Source organism: Lithobates pipiens, unplaced genomic scaffold (assembly GCF_037356315.1).
Source record: "Lithobates pipiens isolate NorthernLeopardFrog02 unplaced genomic scaffold, aLitPip1_a1.2 Scaffold_27, whole genome shotgun sequence".
NCBI lineage: Eukaryota > Metazoa > Chordata > Amphibia > Anura > Ranidae > Lithobates > Lithobates pipiens.
In genome coordinates this window covers 159,144,022-159,165,537 of record NW_027507788.1, presented here as the reverse complement: position 1 = coordinate 159,165,537, position 21,516 = coordinate 159,144,022, and the positions used below count along the sequence as shown (strand labels likewise).

The window sequence follows — 21,516 nt, the reverse complement described above, 5'->3', positions numbered from 1 at the left end:
AATTTAGTGTTCATTTAGGGCTGGTTCACGCCACAAAAATGTACTCCAAAACCATTCCGGATGCATTTCTGCATACGTGTTTTTAACACATTTTTTGATGCGTTTCCGGATGCAGTTTTCTTCTTTTTTCATGTTTTTTTTTTCACTGTACTAGGGTCTGGTGCATTTTTGATGCGTTCCAGTGCATTCAGGTGCATTTTTATGTGTTTTACCACATTCCAGTACAGTCCAGTGCAGGAAAAATGCAGCATGTTCTACTTCTTTTTTCTGGACCTATAATGTCCTGGAACTGACCGCATTGATGGGAACTATGCGATTGTAGACCATATAACCTACTTTCCATACCTTTTTTGATGCAGAAAAAAACCCACAGGACTGCATGTAGTGTGAACTGGCCCTTCACTTATGCCGCGTACACACGAGCGGACTTTTCAACATCCAAAGTCCGAAGGACCGAGTCCATCAGACTATCCGATCGTGTGTGGGCTGCAACGGACTTTTGATTCACCAAAGTCTGACGGACTTTAGAATATGGAACATGCTTCAAATTTTCCCGAAGGAACTCCGCCGGACCCGGTCCCCTTCGAAAACTCCGCTCGTGTGTATGCTACTCCGACGGACTAAAACCGACGCTAGGGCAGCTATTGGCTACTGGCTATGAACTTCCTTATTCGAGTCGGGTCGTACGTCATCACGTTCGAATCCGTCGGAGTTTAGTGTGATCGTGTGTGGCCAAGTCCGTTCGGCCGAAAAGTCTGTCAGAACTCTGTCGGAACTCCGTCGGAACTCCGGCGGAACTCCTTTGGAAGTCTGTCGGACATAAGTCCTCTCGTGTGTACGGGGCATTACAGATTGTCAGTGCTGAAAGCCAGAGATAGTTTGTATCATTAGGCTTGTCTGTCTAGGTATGTGAGTGACCCCGGGGTGTAGCAGTAGTAAGCCTGCTGAGTGAGGCCTTCAGCAGCGGGGAAGCCTTTTGTTAGGGTTGTTTGTTGTAGTCCTGTCACCATGACAACACTACAGCTCAGACGGGATCAGTTCTCCAGCAAGGCGGCTGGCTCCATCGGAGAACGACTCCACAACCTCTCCAGGTATGACAACAAGAGTTATCAATATCTCTGAATTATATTAAATATAAAATATCTCGCTTTATGTCTGTTTACAAATTGCAGGCTGGTTAGAATGTTTTGGGTTTTACTTTGTTCCTAAATTAAAGTCACAAAAGACATTTACAATAAGTGGGCATTCACACTTGTCTGTGCAGTAAAATGCAGGGCTTTAAATCGCAGGCTAGCGCAGTGCGGGCTCCAGCGTGGTGCGGTGTGATGTGCATTGCAGGGAATTGCAGTGTTTTTTTTTTCCTTTCATCTCTATTTGAAGTGTGACATTTCACTGCACGGTGCGTTGCTCTGCTATGAGGTGACATGTGGTGCGTCATCCCAGGTAAACCTAGGACGGGGCCTATTGGACGTGATGTCATTCCGCACAGCCGCTGCCAGAGGCTCGAATAGGCTTCAATATAGGGTGGGCTCGAGTCACAGAGAGTGCGCTCTCAGCCCACCCAGGTAAGTTACAACAGCGAATCAATATTCACTGTTGTAACACTGATCCTCCTCCCAGCCAAACGGTCAACCGTTTGACTGAAAGGTCAGGTGATCCTACTGGACACCTAGGAAGAGGAGGGGAGGAGCTGGAAGCCGCCACTGAGGACAGGACTCGGAGCCGAGCCACCACATTGCCTGCCACGATGGGGTAAGTGCCGACTGGAAAACAGCGTGGGGGGGATTGTTTGCCGCCCCCCCCCAAAAAAAAAAAAACACCAGCTGCCACTGCTCCACCCATAATTTCCTCCCCCTAGTGCTTTCTACTGGCTAAACAAAAACACCTGAAGCTGTTAAATGCTTGTAATACACTTCAAACAATGCAAAAAAAAAAAAACTGCGAATAAAATGAAAGCTGCTTTGCTGTGTGTCTGACAGAAGCCGGATTCCGTTGAAGGGGCATGACTGAAAAAATCTGCCAATTGGCATCCTAGCAGCGCTTTCAGCCAATGGTCAGATCGCTGTACTAACATCAGATGCAAGCTCCTCCATTTCATTTTTTTTTTGTTCAGCCTGCTGGGTTGAAAGAAAAGAAACTGAACGTGTATACCAAGCTTAAAGTAGAACTGTAGCCCATGTATATAAAATTGGCGGACAGGCAAAATTTTTAAACCACTTCAGCTTGGGAAGGTTTACCCCCCCTTCCTGACCAGGCCATTATTTGCGAAACGCCACTGTGTTACTTTAAGTGTCATTTGCGCGGTTGTGCGACACTGTACCCAAATAACATTTTTGTCCTTTTTATCCCTAAAATAGAGCTTTCTTTTGGTGGTATTTGATCACCTCTGTGGTTTTTATTTTTTGCGCTATAAAAAATATCCGACAATTTTGAAAAAAAAAAAAAGAAAAAAAACTTTCTGCTATAAAGCGTATCCAATACAAAAATGTAAATAGTCAATATTCTTCATGAATTTAGGCCAATATGTATTCTGCTACATATTTTTGGTACAAATATCCCAATAAGCCTATATTGATTGGCTTGCGCAAAAGTTATAGCGTCTACAAATGATGGAATCTTTTTTTTTTTTTTTTTACTAGTAATGGTCAGCGACTTATAGCGGGACTGTGATATTGTGGTGGTCAAATCGTATACCTAATGCCCTGTACATACGACCAGTTTTCCTGTCGGAATAAAATCTGAAGGTTTTTCCGACGGAGTTCCAACGGAATTCCGCTGAAACTGTCTTGCGTACACATGATCACACCAAAGTCCAACCGTAAAGAACGCGTTACTTACTTCAGAGCATGCGTCGTTTTTGGTACGTCGGAACAGCATACAGACGAGCGGTTTTCCTGATAGGAATTAGTTCCATCGGAAATATTTAGAAGGTCCGTCAGAAGGGGCATACACACGATCGGAATATACGATGAAAAGCTTCCGTCTGACATTCCGCTTATGTGTACGCAGCATAACTGACACTTTTGACACTTTTTGAGGACCAGTGATACCAATACAGTGATCAGTGCTAAAAGAAATACCGGCAGACATCAAGTCCCGCTGTGATTATACACGCCCCAGACTTGGAAGTGTCAGGTCATGTACTAGATACGTGATCTGGCACAGAGCGTCTGCCCTTTCACAGTAAATGTATGTGGGGCGGTCGTTAAGTGGTTAATGCACAAGAGACATGTGTGCGCCCCTAGTGGCTGAAAAAGGAAGCAACGTAAGATAACTGCGATTCGCGCAGCTGAGCCATGTTGCCGCAGTACAACTGCAGCGGCTGGTCAGCAAGCGGTTAAAGAGAAGCTCCACTCACCTGTTCCAGGATCCACCGATGTGGTCACCCGAGCCGTCCCTTCTCTCCCTGGCACTGGCAGTTCAACTGAGGGCCCCCGCCTGTGACAGCTAACGGCTTCAGAGCTGGGTGCCCACTGGGCATGGGTGAGTCGTCTTGTGCCTCCTGAATGGTTTGGAGGGGGAAAGGAGAACTAGGTACCTGCTCCTCCCCAAAAAACCTGCATGCCAAATATAGCAGGGGAGAAGGTAAGAACTCAACGCGGAACCTTCCCTTTTGGGTGGAGCGCAGCTTTAAGGCTGGGTTCACACCGGAGCGATGCGGGAACGCCGCAAATCCGCTGCGTTTTCCCGCATCGCATGCCTCCCGCCGGCAGTTCACACTGCCCTATGCGGACTGCTGGGAGTGTCAGTGAAATGTTAATGACACCCCCAGATCAGTTTGCATATCGCAGTGCGATTTGCAAACTCGGACAGGAATCAGATCGCATGGTGTGAACACCCATGCGATCCGATTCTGCTGTGGACCAAAAAAAGGGTCCCGTGCGAGTTTGCGGCGGGTGCGATGCGAATTCAGCCATACTATGTGTATGGCTGAACTCGCATCGCACAGAGATCGGATGTGATTTGCACTGCAGTGCGGTGCGAATCACATCCGGGTCTCCCAGGCGCAGCGGTGTGAACCCAGCCTCAATAAGAAAGCTATAATTATAATGGCAAGAAGAAAAAAAACACTGGCACTAATCACATGTACACAGATCGCAAGGTTTTGCAAGGTACAGACATTAACTACGGTAAAAAAAAAAACTGTGGAAAAACACTTCATGCATAATAATTAAAAGGAGTATTGGAAAAGCTTTTTTGACGTTACTTCTCTTCTGGGTCACAGGGTGTGCTTAGTACTTGTGCCACTCCAGCTAGTGGATGGATCCCAACAATAATAAAGGTCGTGTTTCCAACAATCAAAGTTTCAGCCTGCCCTGGCTGATTGAGATAGACGAGACAGGGACTTCAATTAGATTTTCTGAACCGTTGTGCAGGAGATTATTAGATAGCCAACCATTAAAGTGTTACTAAACCCAGGACCCTGCATTCACTGTATCTGGTCTCCCATAGTACACAGAACATGAAAATGCAATTATTTTAGTTAATATAAACGGCTAAATATCTTTTTTTTTTATCAACAGTTAGAGCAGTCTTGTGACTTCTATCAGTGTCTGGTTAAAGCTTGTAGGAGTTTTCACTCTCCCCTGACTATCCAATGAGGCTGTAGGACCCCTGACCCTCTGTCTGGACAATGCTGATTGGCCCTGTGCTGATCACATGCACCCTCCCAAGAAAAAAAAAACTCTAGTAATACACACCAAACTGAGCATGTACAGAGTGCCATCAAGCCTCTGTTTTATCAGGAGATGGATGGGGACTGGAGGAAGAGGGGGGAGGGGGGGGGGATCAGAGAAGACAGGATCAAACAGCCTTTTTACACAATACACAGGATTAACCCCTTAGGTTCCATAGTGAGTATAACAAGCATGCTTTACTGCATATACAGACTGGTTTTATTGTTGTAGGTTTAGCAACACCTTAACAAAGTCCTGGCCTCTTCAATCCGCCAAAGCAGGCCGTAAACAACGTGGTGCAGGGAATACTCTGCCCACACCCCTTGTCCCCCCTGAAAAAATGGGCCCAGGGAAGTTTTTTCGTTTAAATCAGCCCGGATTCTTTCAGAAGTGGCGCTCTGTCCGCTGGCTCTGATCATGGGACAAAGTAAAGGGACTTAGCTGTGGCAGGACTGAAACCTGTGACTGTCTGGGAAAATCTGGAACGGTTGGCAAATATGTGGTCGATGGATCTGTAGTCTACATCGGGGTAGGCAACCTCTGCCCTCCAGCTGTTGTAAAACTACAAATCCCATCATGCCTCTGCTTTTAGGAGTTATACCTGTGATTGTCAGGGTCTTGCAATGTCTCATGGGACTTGTAGTTTCAAAACAGCTGGAGGGCCGAGGTTGCCTACCCCTGGTCTACATAATGCGATGGCCGAGTTGTTGAGTGCTGAGCTGATTGATGGATCTGCAGTCTACATGTGGGCACCCAGCCTGTGGGTACTCTGCACTGTACAGGGGGGAACAAAGAGAGGACTGCTAAAAAAAATAAAAATAAAATAAAAAATAGTAGCTGTTCTCTACTTCTGGGCATGCTCTGTTCAGATTTGCACTAGTTTTAAAGTGATAAAGAATTTGTTTTGTAAAAGGAATTGATGATAGCAGGATTTACAAATAAACTAAAAAGCAACATTAATTTATTCTTAACCGCTTGCAGACCAGCTGCTGCAGTTTTACTGCAGCAGGTTGGCTCTGCTGCGCAAAATCACGTTATATTACGTGATCTTGCGAGGCTTGCATAGCAGGCGTGCGCATGCCTGCCGCGAGCTCCGTGAGTCCGACCGCGGGTCCTGGTCACTGCCTAGTGACAGGACACTGATCACAGCTCTCTTTAATCAGGAGCGGTGATTAGTGTTGTGTCACAGCTAGCCCATCCCCCCTACAGTTAGAATCACTCCCTAGGACACACTTAACCCCTGCAGCGCCCCCTCCCGGTTAACCTCTTCACTGCCAGTGACATTTTTACAGTAATCAATTAAATTTTATAGCATTGATTGCTGTATTAATGCCAATAGTCCCAAAAATGTGTCAACATTTTCCAATGTGTCTGCCATAATGTCGCAGTCACAATAAAAATTGCTGCTCGCCGCCATTACTATTAAAAAAAAAAAAAAAAAAGAATAATAAAAATGCCATAAAACTATCCCCTATTTTGTAGACACTATAACTTTTGTGCAAACCAATCAATAAACGCTTATTGCGATTTTTTTTTACCAAAGATATGTAGAAGAATACGTATCGGCCTAAACTGAGGAAAAAAACATTTTTTTTTATATATTTTTTGGGGATAGTAAAAAGTAAAAGAATATTGCTTTTTTTTTTTCAAAATTGACGCTCTTTTTTTGTTTATAACGCAAAAAATAAAAACTGCAGAAGTGATCAAATACCACTAAAAGAAAGCTCTATTTGTGGGGAAAAAAAGACGTCAATTTTGTTTGGGAGCCATGTTAAAACGACACACAGCAGAATCGCAAAAAATGCTCTGGTCTTTGGCCAGCCAAATCCTCTGGGGCTGAAGTGGTTAAAGAGATATTAAAACAAATAAGATAATGATAATAGGACCAACATGCTCTTGCTGTTTTTTTGTTTTTTTTCTGTCTCTTATGCGCTTGCCCCTCATACTGTCCCCTGGATGCTCTGCACCACTTCCTGTATGGGGGTGTCCTCTACACCTGCCGGTGGCCAGAAGAAGGCAGCGGACATCTTACTACACCCAGCTACATCCTGAATTTCAGAGTAATTTTAGCAATAAAGTGAGCCTATATATAAATAAATTGTATATTGACATCTGGGATGCTGTTTGGGTGTTTAATTTTGAAATCCCAAAGGTTTAGTGCTGAGCAGTGCGGGGTGTATTAACATGGCCTCAGCCACCTACCTACTGCTGGCATCCAGCTTCTTTCAAAATGTAACATCAAAACAGCATCACAGATATCAACATGCTGTATTTATTTATATCGCTCACTTTATTGCTAAAATTACTCTTAAATTCAAGAAGTAGCTGGGTGTAGCAAGATGTCCACTGCCGCCTTCTTCTGACTGCAAGTGTTCTGTCAGATTAGCAAACCTGGTAGTGGTGGAACGCATGCGCAGCTGACGGAACGTCACTTCCGATACCTAATCTGATGGGTCGCTGATTCTGACAGAACAGCAGCACTGATGGAGTCACGGGGGGCTCCATACTGCTTACCTGACAGGGCCCCACTCCCCTACCAAATCATTTATTATTTGACATATTTACCAGCCGCTTCCCCCACTCTCCATCCTGAGACATCCTCTTATGTGCCTGCAGCAACTGCGGGTGGGAGAGGCGTGAAGCTGGCAATACTGCAGACAAAAAGGAAAGGAGGAACTGGTCCCAGCTGTACTGTCTTACAGCAGATACTGATCCTCTTCTGCCTTCCCCCTGCTGGCTTCTCTTTGGCTCCCTCCCTCCAGCAGCGCTGCAGGGGAAGGCAGAAAAGCATCAGTGTCTGTGGTAAGGCAGTACAGCTCGCCATCCTGCTCAGCAGGTGTCTGCCCCCCTTTTAAACTGATGGGGCCCGTGCCCAGTACAGGAGAGCTGGCTGTACTGTCTTATTAGTGCACCTGAGTGCAGGGGTCAGGAGTATGTCATATTCAGCCCAGCATGCAGACTGCAGTTTGCATAGGGGTTCACTCCTGCTACTCTCTTCCAATGCTGTTCACCCCTACAACACTCTTCCAACACTGCCCGCCCCTGCACTCCCTGTCACCTTCTTCCAATGCTGCTCCCCTCTGAATCTTCTCTAAGCCACTCCCAATACTGCTTACCCCTTCACCACTCTTCCAGTACTCTTCACCTCACCACCCTTTGCAACCCTCTTTCAATACTGCTCACCTCTGCATCCCTGATGATCCACTCTCAACACTGCTTCCCCCCCTCCTCCCCCCCGGCAACCCCTGTACACTGCAATCCAAATGTCACACCCAATCGATGAACGTTTTCTAAAGCCCCATACACACCATTAGATTTTCTGCTGATTTTTACCTTCAGATTTACCAAAACCATATCATATGAGGTCAAACCTTAGGAGTTTCAATTTGTATGCAATCAGGCAGGCCCTTCCACTACATGGTTTTCGTAAGTCTGAAGACAAAAATCAGCAGAAAATCTGATAGTGTGTATGACATGTGTACATGGCCTTAGATTTAAAGGGTTAATGCATGTTGGTGATTGGCAAAGCAGTTATATGTTTTACCACTTACCGGCCTCATGAGCACCAGAACAAATGGTAAATGTGGCACCCCTGTAGTTACCCAAGAATAGAAGAATAGAACTAACCATTCAATGACCACATACATGGATCGAAATGGTTGTTGTGCAGCCACATTGCACATTTTATCCAACAATTATGGTCTTCCAAAATAAAAGAATACTAAACTTGTGCTTTTCTTCCACTTGAAGGTGACACGGACGAACTGCGATGAAGTAATGGATCCCAATTCGCTGGTCACACAGGCTGCATACAGCAGACCGGATGTCAACTTACACCTCAGCTTGGACAGTTTAGAGGATAGTTTGGAGGACGATGACTCAGACAGTTTATCTGAGGAGAGGAGGTATCAGTCTGAGCTTCAGAACCGGATACATGTTAAAGAGAATTTCCTTCACATTGTCAATGGAGAGAGCGAGGACGTCCAAAAGGATGATATGGGCACTCCACACCAAGATCACACTGCCAGGGGACACAATCACAGCAGGTAATCCTAAACAGATCACTGGATCACCTGCACAGATACCAACATGCCATCAGGAATCTAGGGAGACCAGTAATCGAATAATCTTTAGACTGCAGAAATATTTATCCATTAAGAGGGACTAGATTAAGACCAAACAAGGTAGGTTAAAGCTGAACTCCAGAACAGTCAAATAATGTCTGAATACAAAGCCGTGTGTATTCTTCCTTGAATCTTGGTGTGCTTTGTGTATTACTTCCAGATCTGTGTACTAATCCGGAGTGTGCCGGAACTTCCTGTAATATAGACCTCTCACTGCTGCCCTCTCTCCTTGTGCAGGGTGACTGGTCGTGTCTGGGTATGTTGTACAATATATATATATATATATATATATATATATATATATATATATATATATATATATATATATATATATATATATATATTGTGAGGGGTTAGCTCGGCAGCGGGTGTGTGTGACCCCCTGGATGGGTTCACAACACAAAATCAGGCACAGCAGACAGCGTTGTACGTGCAAAAAACAAAAGATGCAGTTTATTTATGCCATGCAGTGATACATATAACAGCCAAACAAAAAATAAAACATGAAAATAAATCCTGGTCAGCTTGACCTCTAACTACACACTTAGATTCCCTGTCTAACAACTGAGTGCAGCCTTGTGCTGCACCAGTCCCTGTCTCTGTTGTAGAGGTTTGCCACACAGGCGTTAACTCACCGCACAGAGCAGATATCACACTCCCCAGTCTATACAACACAAAACTGGTTCCAGGATGGAGCATCTCCCTAAGCATGCTGGGGTTTTTTGTAGAGGTCTTAATGAGCCCACTTACTTCAGCTGGGCTCATTAACTCTTCCCCTCTAATTGTAAAAGTCTGCATAAAGCCTGAATCTAGGGCACACATATTTCCCATCCTGGATACCATCAGGTGACTTTACCTGCGTGCTGCCACAATATATATATATATATATATATATATATATATATATATATATATATACATATACATATACATATACATATACACATACACACAGGGCCGTCTTTAATATTGATTGGACCCTGGGCAAAACTTTTCTTGGGTGCCCTCCCCCATGTAGTTTCGCTCTCCACCTGCCCTGAGACCTACAATAAATGGCAGCTAGACTCAAAATCAGTTTGCTGAATCAGATCAGGCAGCTATTGCGATTGGTTGGCAGAGGTTACAGTGTATCATTACCGCTCACTGACTGGTTGCTAGAGGTTACAGCACACATTACAGCTCACTGATTAGTTGCTAGAGGTTAGAGCACATAATTTCTGCTTGTTGATTGGTTGCTAGAGATTACTGTGGATATGACCTCAGGGGGGCATGATTTACATATGAATGCCGGTAATTTACATGTAAACACAGGGCCTGCAGGTGAGTCAGCTGTACACAATAGGGCAGAGCTGGGCAGCATTAGTAGCAGCACTTCACACTGAGATATCAGGACACAGCACGGGGCTAAAACCTCAAGGGACAAGGGAATTTAAACCAGGATAGTTGGCAAGTATGAGGCAGCTGCTTTGGGCCCCACAACAATGACAGGGCCCAGGGCAGCTGCCCTGCCTTAAAAATGGCCCTGTATATATATTAATGTTTATTACATCTAAAATGTTCTGTAAACACACATTACATTTTTTAAGGGTGAATACAAAGTGCTGAGAGCTGAACGCTTCAAACTTCAAATTGAAACGGGTCATTGGGCCATAAGCACTTTCTTAAAGAGGGAGTAAACCCTGATGGGTTTACTTTCTCTGTCTCCCTGCAAAGGTAAAGCATAATGGGCTACTGTGCATCGCATAGTAGCCCATTATGTGTCACTTACCTGACACAGGAGCCAGCGATGTCACCGATGTCCCCTCTTCCACGGAGCGTCCATCTTCTTTCCGGGTATCGTGGCTCCGGCGCTGTGATCACTCCCACGCATGCGCACAGGAGCCACCACTAACAGCATATCGCCGTTAGCGGAGGCATGCACAGTGCGCCTGCGCACCGCTGTCTACCGTGCATGCGCCGTAGACAGCAGTGCCTGTCTTTTTTCAAATATCTCTTGGACCTACAGGTAAGCCTTTATCTAGGCTTACCTGTAGGTCAAAGTGGTCTGTAAGGGTTTACAACCACTTTAAGCCAGCCATAGATGGTTCAAATCTGCTGAACTGGCAGGAGATTTGATCCATGTATGGGCAGGCTGAATGTAATCAAATTGCTCCGTTGATCAACTTGTAGTACTACAGCCAGCATGCCATATTTTCACATGCGATTATTGCCAGTGGCTATAGCTGCTAGCAATAATCACTGCGTTCTCTCGGCAGGAATGGCTTCCTGTGCCCTAACACCCCCCCACACCACCTGGAGAACACAATAGCTCTGCGGGACAGATTCCCCCCATCAACTCTGACTGGGTTGATGGGAGAATTTTATGATTTTGACAACCCGTGGCTGCAGGAAAGAAAACTGTATCATCTACGGCCTGCCTTAGGTCACCGTCTGAGTGATCTGACCTTAGATTGGCAGGAAAATGTTCTGCAAATATCATGCAAAACCAGTAATGGTATAATCTGCAGAATATAGCAATATACTGTATCTATTGGTGTTATGAGCTATCTGGGATGGTGCAATATTCTGCAGATCTCCAGAGAGGTCGGTAATGGAACAATCTGCAGAACACAGAAATATATACAGTATTAGTCAGAAGGGAAATGGAATGGTGTAAAGCTCTGCAGAATAATCTGCAAAATGTAGAAATATATACAGTATCTGTTAGGAGGGAGATGGGATGGAGCAATGTTCTGCTGATCTCCCGAGAGGTCGGTAATAGAATAATCTGAAGAATATAGCAATATACTGTATCTATTGGTGTCATGGGGTATCTGGGATGGTGCAATATTCTGCAGGTCTCCAGAGAGGTCGGTAATGGAACAATCTGCAGAACACAGAAATATACAGTATATTAGTCAGAAGGGAGATGGAATGGTGTAAAGCTCTGCAGAATAAATGTAGAACTATATACAGTATATGTTAGGAGGGAGATGGGATGGAGCAATGTTCTGCTGATCTTCAGAGAGGTCAGTAATAGAATAATCTGCAGAATACAGCAATATACTGTATATCTGTGAAGAGGGAGAAAGGATGGAGCAATGATCTGCAGGTCTCCAGAGAGGTCAGTAATGCAATAATCTGCAGAATACAGGAACATATACCTATGAGAAGGGGGAGAAGATGGAGCAATGTTCTGCAGATCTTCAGAGAAGTCAGCAATGACATATTCCGCAGAGTACACTAATCTATTCCTATACAGAGGCAGATGGGATGGAGCAATGTTCTGCAGATTCCCAGGGAGGCCAATAATAAAATAAATTGACAGAATACAGCAATATACATCTGTGAAGAGGGAGATGGGACAGAGCAATGTTCTGCAGATCTCCAGAGAAGCCAGTAATGGAATAATCTCCTATTTTAACAGTATGAAATAGCTTTTATTCATAAAGGATCATAAACGTCTTAAAATTCAAAAACAAGGCATTTACGATCGTTTTTGGCTAATAGTGAGCTGCGCCCCACACAATCGCTTTTTGACAAGCATTGCAGCGATAAACATTTCTACACAGGATTTTTAAGCGTTTCACACAGAAGAAGAAGAAAATAAAAAAAGAAAAAAAAAGAATGGATAAATAAAAATCTCTCTTCAATGGCTTAGAGCAGAATGGATTTCGATCCCTGCGAGCTAAAAAATCCCGGCACTCGCTAAGTGTTGAACAGACCCGCGTAAAAGGCACCGGCTGTAAGGCCGCCCGCAGTGTGCCACTGCTCTCATGAAAACTAATGGAAGGCCATAATAAAAATAGCGGCAGGGTAGCCAGCTCGCAATGATCACTTACACATTCATTTTCTCTGCCTGCTGAGCTATTACATAATCCATGAAAAGCTTCGGCTGCAGCATTAATCCCACTTTCTATATTAAACGATGCTTGCTACCTTGAAAATGGAGGATTTGGGACTTTGCGGCATCATCCGCCTTTTTTTTTTTTGCCTTCTTGGAGAAATTTCACAATCCATAACGAGAACGGGCCCCTTTACCAACCAGTTTACATTGTTATCATGAATTTATCTCTTTGTGTGAATTGCAGGTTTGTAACCTATCACGCTCATCTTATTATCTCCTTAACACCAAAATCCCTAATGCCTTAAAGCTGAACTCCGGGCATGCGATTTTTTTTATTTAAATATTTACCTCCTTAGCCACAAAGGATATACATTGAATGAATGAATGAAATACTTGTATAGCGCACAATGCGAACTGAATCGCCGCTAGGCACTGTATTAATTAATTCCACGTACACACGATCTGAATTTTGGTCGGAAAAATCTCTGATGGTTTTCCAGATGGAATTCCGATTGGATTTCGCTCAAGCTGTCTTGCCTACAAACGGTCACACCAAATTTCCGACCGCCAAGAACGCGGTGTGACGTACAACACGTACGAGGAGACTAGAAAAAGGAAGTTTAATACCCAGTAGCCAATAGCTTCTGTCTCGTAAATGAATCTGAGCATGCGTGAGTTTTTGCACGTCGGAATTGCATACGCACGATCAGAATTTCTGAAAGTTTTTCCGTCTGAAAAATTGACAACATGCTCTCAAATTTTTGCTGGCGGGAATTTGGCCAACTAAATTCCAAATGGAGCATACACACGGTTGCATTTCCGATGAAAAGCTCTCATTGGTCTTTTTCTGGCCGAAATTGCAATCGTGTGTATTGGAATTTCTCTGTGCAGACTATGTACAAAACTGTACAAAACTGTGTTGTACATAGTCTGCGCAGAGAGCAGAGCCCAAAAGCCTCCACACACTACAGGCAGAAACTGTAGGAGGGGGCGGAGACAAGACCAGTTACCCTGCACAAGAAGAGAGCAGCACTGAGAGGTCTTTATTACAGGAAGATCCTGCACAGAGGGAAAGTTTCATACTGAATTACTGCACAGACCTGAGAGAAATACACAAAGCACACCAAGATTTAGGTAAGGTCTCATTCACACAGGTGTACCTATGCATATCCACCTGCAAAGGGCCATCCTGAGCCGCACGGGTGTTCTGTGCATCTGAATGCAGGCAGCTGCATTCATGTTCATTAGGATGCAGAAGCTCCTTGAACGCAGCATGTGTTTTAGGAGTAGTAACCGAACTGCTGTCAAAATTGGAACAGCAGCTGTGTCCATGCAGCTCCTGCATCCCAATAGACATGAATGCAGATGCACAGGATACCTGTGCGGGCGAAGACAGCCCTTTGCACAGATATACGCAGAGGTACTCCCATGTGAATGAGGCCTAAGAATACACATGCTTCTTGTATTTAGACATAATTTGCTTATCCTGAAGATCAGCTTTAAAGTAGATGTAAACTTTCTTGGGTGACATTTAGGGGTCTACTTCTAAAACATTTGTTGCTTAAATGTCAGAAATTGTGCAATCTGAACTAAAATTTCACCATATGTTTTTAAATAGATTTAAAGGCGGCCATACATGGCTCAAGGTTCAGCAGGGACCAGACAAAAATCAATCCATGCATCAGCAGGCTAGTTGCACAGAAGACAATCTACCGATCTTCTGTACAACCAGCCTGTCGGGCTGCCAGCTATAGCCGGCAACACCAATCAGTGTGTTTTGACAGTGGCTGGGACAAAGGGTGGGGCAGGAGGGACAGCTACCTTGGACACTGTAGTATCATGTGAGGTGGGGGGGGGGGCACCACAAGGAGATTGTGGGAGAGGGAATTTGTGTTGGAAGGGGGAATCTGGGGGGCATCAGGGGATAAGTATTATTCTAGCATAGGACATTTGGGGTGTGCTAAGAGTGGTGATTTAGGGAGATCTGTGCTAGGAGGGGGGGAGGATTGGGGATTTGTGATGGGAGGGGGATATTTAGAGTGGGAGGGATGTGCAATAGGAGGGGTGAATTTTGTGGGGGGGGGGCTTTGCGCAGGGAGGGGGGATTTCAGCAGGGGAGTAGGTTTGTACTGGGAGGAGGGGGATTATACTTAGGGGGAAAGAATGCAGATTAGTGCTCAGTTTTTTTGGGGGGAGGGGAATTTTTGCATACACATAATGCTCATACATCTTGGGGGGGGGGGGGGTATGGCATTGTCGCCCTGGGCGCTAGATGTCCTACATGCACTAGACAGTGGGGAAGGCTCCCAGCTGTCAGAACACAAAAGCATTGCGGGAATCGTTCCCCCATCCACATCGAGTGTGTGGATGGAGAAATCGAGTCATTTTTGTTTTTGTTCAACCTGCTTGAACAAAATAAGGAGATTAATTTATGGCCAGCTTAACTCTTGTATCAGCAGCTCCTTCTAGTGGCCAAAATGGGATACAGTTTTATAACGACCTCATTGAGAAATATATACCACATTTTGGCTGCTAGATGGAGTGGATGATACAGGAGTTAACCACTTCCAGTCCAGCAATGTACCCGTACGTCGCTGGACTTTCAGTGGTTGTACCGGGTTGATCCTTGCAGCTGCGGGCATCACCCTGGTATCATTTTTTAGAGCCAGCGGTCAGCTCTCTTCTAATAGCAATTGGAGCAGCTGACTAGCTGCTCGATTGCTATTACAAGCAACATCCCCCTTCCTGCTGCTTCCGTAGCTTGCTTGGGCTTTCCTATCCAACCGGAAGTCCAGAGCAACCAGCTGGCGAATCCTCTGGCTGGCCAGACAGCCAAGCAAAGCCAGAATAAGCTTTGATCAGCTGTTCGTAATAGTAAACTGAAAGCAATGACACAATATCACTTCTGGTTTACTCAGAAACAATCGGCGCTATTTCTTAAAATGCGGTCCCGCATGCAAGCAAACAGAAATCATCCCATCGCAAATGTCCGATAATGAACAGTAATTCAAACACCAGACTGCCTCTGTAGATCCAAAGTTGTAACCTGGAAAGGCTTTTAAAGAGTTACCTATGGATAGTAACATTTACGTTGTTTCTTGGGTGCACGGCTGTGTACAATTTTAAAGCATAACATGTTTGGTATCTATTTACTCGACATAATATCTTTTATGTTACAAAAAAAATGTCGGTTATGTATTGTGTTTTTTTTTTCATTAAAGCCAAAAAATTGTGCGCAGAAATCATGTGACATAAAAAATTCCAAAGCCCACAAATTTTTTCTCTAGGGCCTCTGCTTTAAAAATATATATTATTATATTTGGGGGTTCCAACTCATTTTCTAGCAAAAAATACTGATTGTCACATGTGAGCAAAAAGTGCCAGAGAGGGCTTAGACTGCAGGTGGTTAATCAATTGAAAACAGTGAAACGTCATCCAGTTTGCACAACATTTTCAGCCATTTGTGTAGCAAATGACTGTATAATGTGTGTTGAGACAGCCACTTGAAGTCTCCATCAGAAGCCTGTGTAACAGGGCGACAACACGGGAGAGCAACTGGGAGACAGGGATAGAGTGACCCTACAACGGAAACTCCTACTACAATGTTGCGGCAGATTCAATAGTGAATGGGTAGGCATGTACATAGGAGTGCACAGGAGGTGTGCCTGGGTACACCTTAATTACTATGTGTTGTGCCCAGGAAACTCCTATTGCCCTGGTTTCCCTCCTCTCCTCCTGTTGGCCCAGCAGTGCTGCTGGCTTCCCTCCTCACCTCTCCCCCCAGCTGCTGCAGGGGATGTTTCAGGATGGAGAGTGGGGGAAGGGGCTAGTAAATATGTAATTTACCAGCGGAGGCTGCAAAGAAAGGCATGCGTTTGAGCTTTAGGCCTCATGCACACGAGACGCAGTTAAACGCGTGTTCAGATGCAGTTGGACACTTTTTTCAACTGCCCCTGAACTCATTCAATGTTATCCTATGTGTCCATGCACACAGTCTCGTTTTTTGCCATTTTTATGCAGTTGCGTTTAACCTCGTTTTTCCAGAAGCAAAAAAATGGGTTCAGACGCAAAAATTTCCACGTTTCAGACGCAAAACGCGGCTAAACGTGGCACCCGCGTTTAGCCGCGTTTGCGTTTATATGCGTTTTTAAAGGAACCCAGTTTTTTGGACCTGAAAACTCAGAAATATGATCTGAGTGACATTTTGTGACCCGACTTTGGGGGCCCATATCTTGGGGCCACTTATTGCCAGGAACTCCAGGCCTCCATACCAATTTGGTATGCAGACACTGTGGATCTAGCACTACAACATATCCAAATTTGGGGTTCCTATCACCAAGTGACCCCGAGATAGGGGGCCCGAAAGTCGGGTCGCAAAATGTCATGCACTTTTCTGCATCAGAGAATGACATTTTGCGACCTGACTTTGGGGGCCCATATCTTGGGGCCAATTATTGCCAGGAACCCCAAATTTAGTATGTTGACACTGTGGATCTAGCACTAACACATATCTAAATTTGGGGTTCCTATCACCAAGTGACCCCGAGATAGGGGGCCCCAAATTCGGGTCACAAAATGTCATGCACTTTTCTGCATCAGAGAATGACATTTTGTGACCCAAATTTGGGGGCCCATATCTTGGGGCCAATTATTGCCAGGAACCCCAAATTTGGTATGCCGACACTGTGGATCTAGCACTACATCACTAAGTGACCCCAAGATAGGGGGCCCCGAAGTCGGGTCGCAAAATGTCATGCACTTTTCTGCATCAGAGAATGACATTTTGCGACCCGACTTTGGGGGCCCATATCTTGGGGCCAATTATTGCCAGGAACCCCAATGTCATGTCATGCACTTTTCTGCATCAGAGATATATGGCCTCAAAGTCAACTGTGACCATCTGCGGCAATGTAATTTGGTCATTAGGGTTGGGTGTTATGGTAAGTGGTTATCCGTTAGAGTTAGGGTTATTGTTTAGGATTAAGGGATGGATTAGGGTTAGGGTTGTTTAGGGTTAGTGTAAGGGATAGGGTTAGCTGTTAGGGGTAAAATTGCCACAAGAAAATTTTAGATATTTTAAAAAATTGGATAGTTTGCTATAAATAGACATTATTTTTTTTTTTAAATAAAGGACAGAGAAAAAAATTAATCTGTACATCTATACATAAATATATTTTATAAATATATACACATACCTGATCGTTACCAACAGACGTTCCTCTGGAGACACACTGTTTCTCATATTGGTGTCCACGAATGTCAGACCAGGTCGTACTTTTTCTAAGAGCAGATCAAATGTGACAATGGACATCCGGCTAAAATTAAAAAACTTGTTGGGGTAGGTACGCAGCTGCACATACATGTCTGTGAAATATTCAACGGACCTTCGCTGTGCCATCAACGGATGGGTCCAATATCGATGAGCTCTGACTCTGGACCTCTCACGAAATTTGCGACGACGTTGCTGTCTCATCAAGAGCAACATCAGGAGCATTTCCTGACATATATTCAATATGGGATCCATTTCAAAATATATTCCACAGAAAGAGAGGCAAATGCAAGTGTACAACTGCTCTCTATGCTGCTGCTGCTGCTCACTCTGATCAAACTAGCAGAAATAGTTTAAAAAAACATGCTTTGAGAGCTTGGGGAGGGTCTACATGATGTTATCTTTATAAACGCTTATAAACGCAAACGCGTCTAAACGCGTCTAAACGCGGCTTTTTTTTTTTTGAGCAGAGTTTTCACCTGCGTCTCATGTGTATGAGGCCTTAGGGTGCACACCTTAAGGCAATAGGATGTGCACACCTATGGGCATGTACTGTACTACTTGGTGCTCTGTGATTTCCATGCATATTGCCCTCCCCCCCCCCCCCTGTTTCCATTGCTGGAAATATTTTATGACTTTATAATTTAATACTTAACCTTTTATGAAGTCTTTAGGCTGGAGATGACGCAGGGTCCTTTTTCTCACCACCTGTTCTCAGAGCTTGGAGGTCCTTGCTGATGCCCCATTACACAGTGAATACAGAGAAGCCTGGTGACTTCCCCCTCAGAGGGCGTGGCTATGACACCCTGCACTCACAGTCTTTCCTTAGTCTTCTGCTGATGTTTTTTAACTCAGAAGATTGAGGACATCTTGTGGCAAAGAAGTAGTATTGCAGGAGGGCAGCTTTGCATTACTGGTGAAGGTGAAATTGCTGCCAGAGTACTTTTTTATTTTTTAACACTGCTCAGGAGTTATTTTTTCTGTTCCAACAATTTTTATTGAGAAAAAGGGATTTTAAGCAAATAATGTGGTATGCAATAATCCAAATGCATATTAAAATCTTTTAGAGGTAAAAATCCCCCCCCAAAGTGGGATTTAACCACTTGAGACCCGCGCTATAGCCGAATGACGGCTACAGCGCGCATCTCCTTTTCCGGGACTACGTCTATTGACGTAGTCCCGTGCACGAGCGGCCTGCGCGGCGCACTCTGTGATCGGCGAGTCTACGAGACTCGCCTGATCACCGATCCGTGCAAGGGGTCGATCCCGACCCCTTATCACGTGATCAGCTGTCAGCCAATGACAGCTGATCATGTGATATAACGGAGCCGGTAATCGGCTATTATTTCTCCTCGCGCTGGCAGCGCGAGGAGAAAAAAAAAAGCCGATCACCGGCGGCTGTGATCGGGACATCAGTCCCGATCACGGCCAGCCCTGCCAGTGCCCACCTGTCTCCTGCCAGTGCCCACCTGCCCCCTGCTTTGCCTGCCTGAATTAAAAATGTGTCCCCCCTGTCAGTGCCACCCAGCAGTGCCCATAGTGCCACCCAGCAGTGCCCACAGTGCCACCCAGCAGTGCCCACAGTGCCACCCAGCAGTGCCCACAGTGCCACCCAGCAGTGCCCACAGTCTGCCTCAACAAAGGTGCTGCACCCCAGTGCCACATATCCGTGCCCAGCAGTGCCGCCCATCAGTGCCCAGCAGTGCCACCTATCAGAGCCACCTATCAGTGCCACCTATCAGTGCCCATCAGTCCCATCTATCAGTGGTACCTATCAGTGCCCCTTAGTGCCACCCATCCGTGCCACCCATCTGTGCCACCCATCCGTGCCATCTTATCTGTGCCCGTCTTTGCCCATCAGTGCCGCCTTATCTGTGCACATCGGTGCCGCCTTATCTGTGCCTATTAGTGCCGCCTTAACTATGCCTATCAGTGCCCACCAGTGCAGCCTATCAGTGCCCACCAGTGCAGCCTATCAGTGCCGCCTCATCAGCGCACTTCAATGAAGGAGAAAAATGACCTGTTTGCATAATTTTATAACAAACTATTAAACATGATTTTTTTTTTTTTTGCATCTTTTTTTGTTTGTTTAGCAAAAAATAAAACTCCCAGCTGTGATTAAATACCACCAAAAGAAAGCTCTATTTGTGGGAAAAAAAATGATAAAAATTTCATTTGGGTACAGTGTTGTATGCCCATGCAATTGTCATTCAAAGTGCATCAGCGCTGAAAGCTGAAAATTGGTCTGGGACTGAGGGGGGTTTAAGTGCCCAGTAAGCAAGTGGTTAAAGAAAACCTGTGCTGAGAAAAACCCACACCCTACTCCAGGGCTGCTGATAAGGCAGTATAGCCAGCCCTCCTATATTGGGCCTGGGCCCCATCACTTCAGAGTTCTCCTCTTTTTTTTCCCCTCCAGCTGCAGGGGATTGGTTCTAGTACATGCACCCCTTCCATCTGCTGTCTGGGCCTCCCTGTGTGCCCTTTTCCCCCCGCAAGTTTACCAGCTTCCTCCCTCTCCCCTCCCGCCAGCAGCTGCTGTGGGCACACAGGGTGAGGTTTCAAATTGTAGAGGAGAAGGAGGCAGTAAATATGTAATTTACTGGTCCCTTCCTTTCCTGAATGAACACAGTGAGCGATCGGTACCAATCACTCCTGTGTCTATTCATCATTGAAGCATAGTAAACACCGTTTTTGAATGAGCAGGAAGCCTTGGAGCACTTCCTATTCATTCATCTGTGCAGCTGAGGCTACAGAGAAAAGGACTGATAAATCGATGTCCTTGGTTACTTTCAGACAGGGGTAGTGGGCCCTGTTAGGTAGGCTGTATGGGATCCTCGTGATTTCCAACAGCAGTCCTGCCCTACTCAATCCTGGACTATATTTGGAAGCACAGAACAAAAAAAAACAAGGTCTAGTTAAGATCAGATAGTTGTATTTGTTTCATGATGTAGATCTAATGTGGGCTGTCATGGTGTCATCAAACATGAATCTATTACTTTAAGCAACTCCTGTATACAGTTAGGTCCATATATAGTTGGGCACAGGCACAATGTTTATACTTTTGGCTCTATATGCCACCAGAATAAAATTAAAATTAAACAATACAAATGAATTTGAAGTGCAGACTTTCAGTTTAATTTTAGGGGTTGTACATAAATATCAAGTACAAATTTTAGGAACTGCAACCATTTTTATACACAATCCCCTCATTTTCAGGGGCTCAAATGTAATTGGACAAATATAATCATAAATAAATGTTCATTTTTAATATTGTGTTGAGAATCCTTTACTGGCAATGACTGCCTGAAGCCTGGAACTCATAGATATTACCAAAGACTGGGTTTCCTCCTTTCTGATGCTTTGCCAGGCTCTAACTGCAGCTGTCTTCAGTTGTTATTTGTGGGTCTTTCTGCCTTTAGTTTTGCCTTCAGCAAGTGAAATGCATGCTCGATTGGGTTGAGATCAGGTGATGGACTCGGCCATTGCAGAATATGCCACTTATTTTCCTTCAAAAGCTCCTGGGTTGATTTCCAGTGCGGTTTGGATCGCTATCCATATGTACTGTGAAGTGTTGTCCAATCAAATTGGCTGCATTTGGCTGAATCTGGGCTGACAGGATGA

General features: G+C 44.9%; 1 protein-coding gene across 1 annotated transcript in view; it reads left to right on the top strand.

Moving 5' to 3' along the window:
* The first annotated feature begins 1,010 nt into the window (after positions 1-1,010).
* JHY (junctional cadherin complex regulator) overlaps positions 1,011-21,516 on the top strand; it is a 90,676-nt gene continuing 70,170 nt past the window's right edge. The window contains exons 1-2 of the mRNA XM_077457757.1: positions 1,011-1,091; positions 8,427-8,722. Of these exons, the coding sequence (XP_077313883.1) occupies positions 8,454-8,722 (269 nt within the window). The 5' untranslated portion in view covers positions 1,011-1,091; positions 8,427-8,453. The remainder of the gene's footprint in view (positions 1,092-8,426; positions 8,723-21,516) is intronic.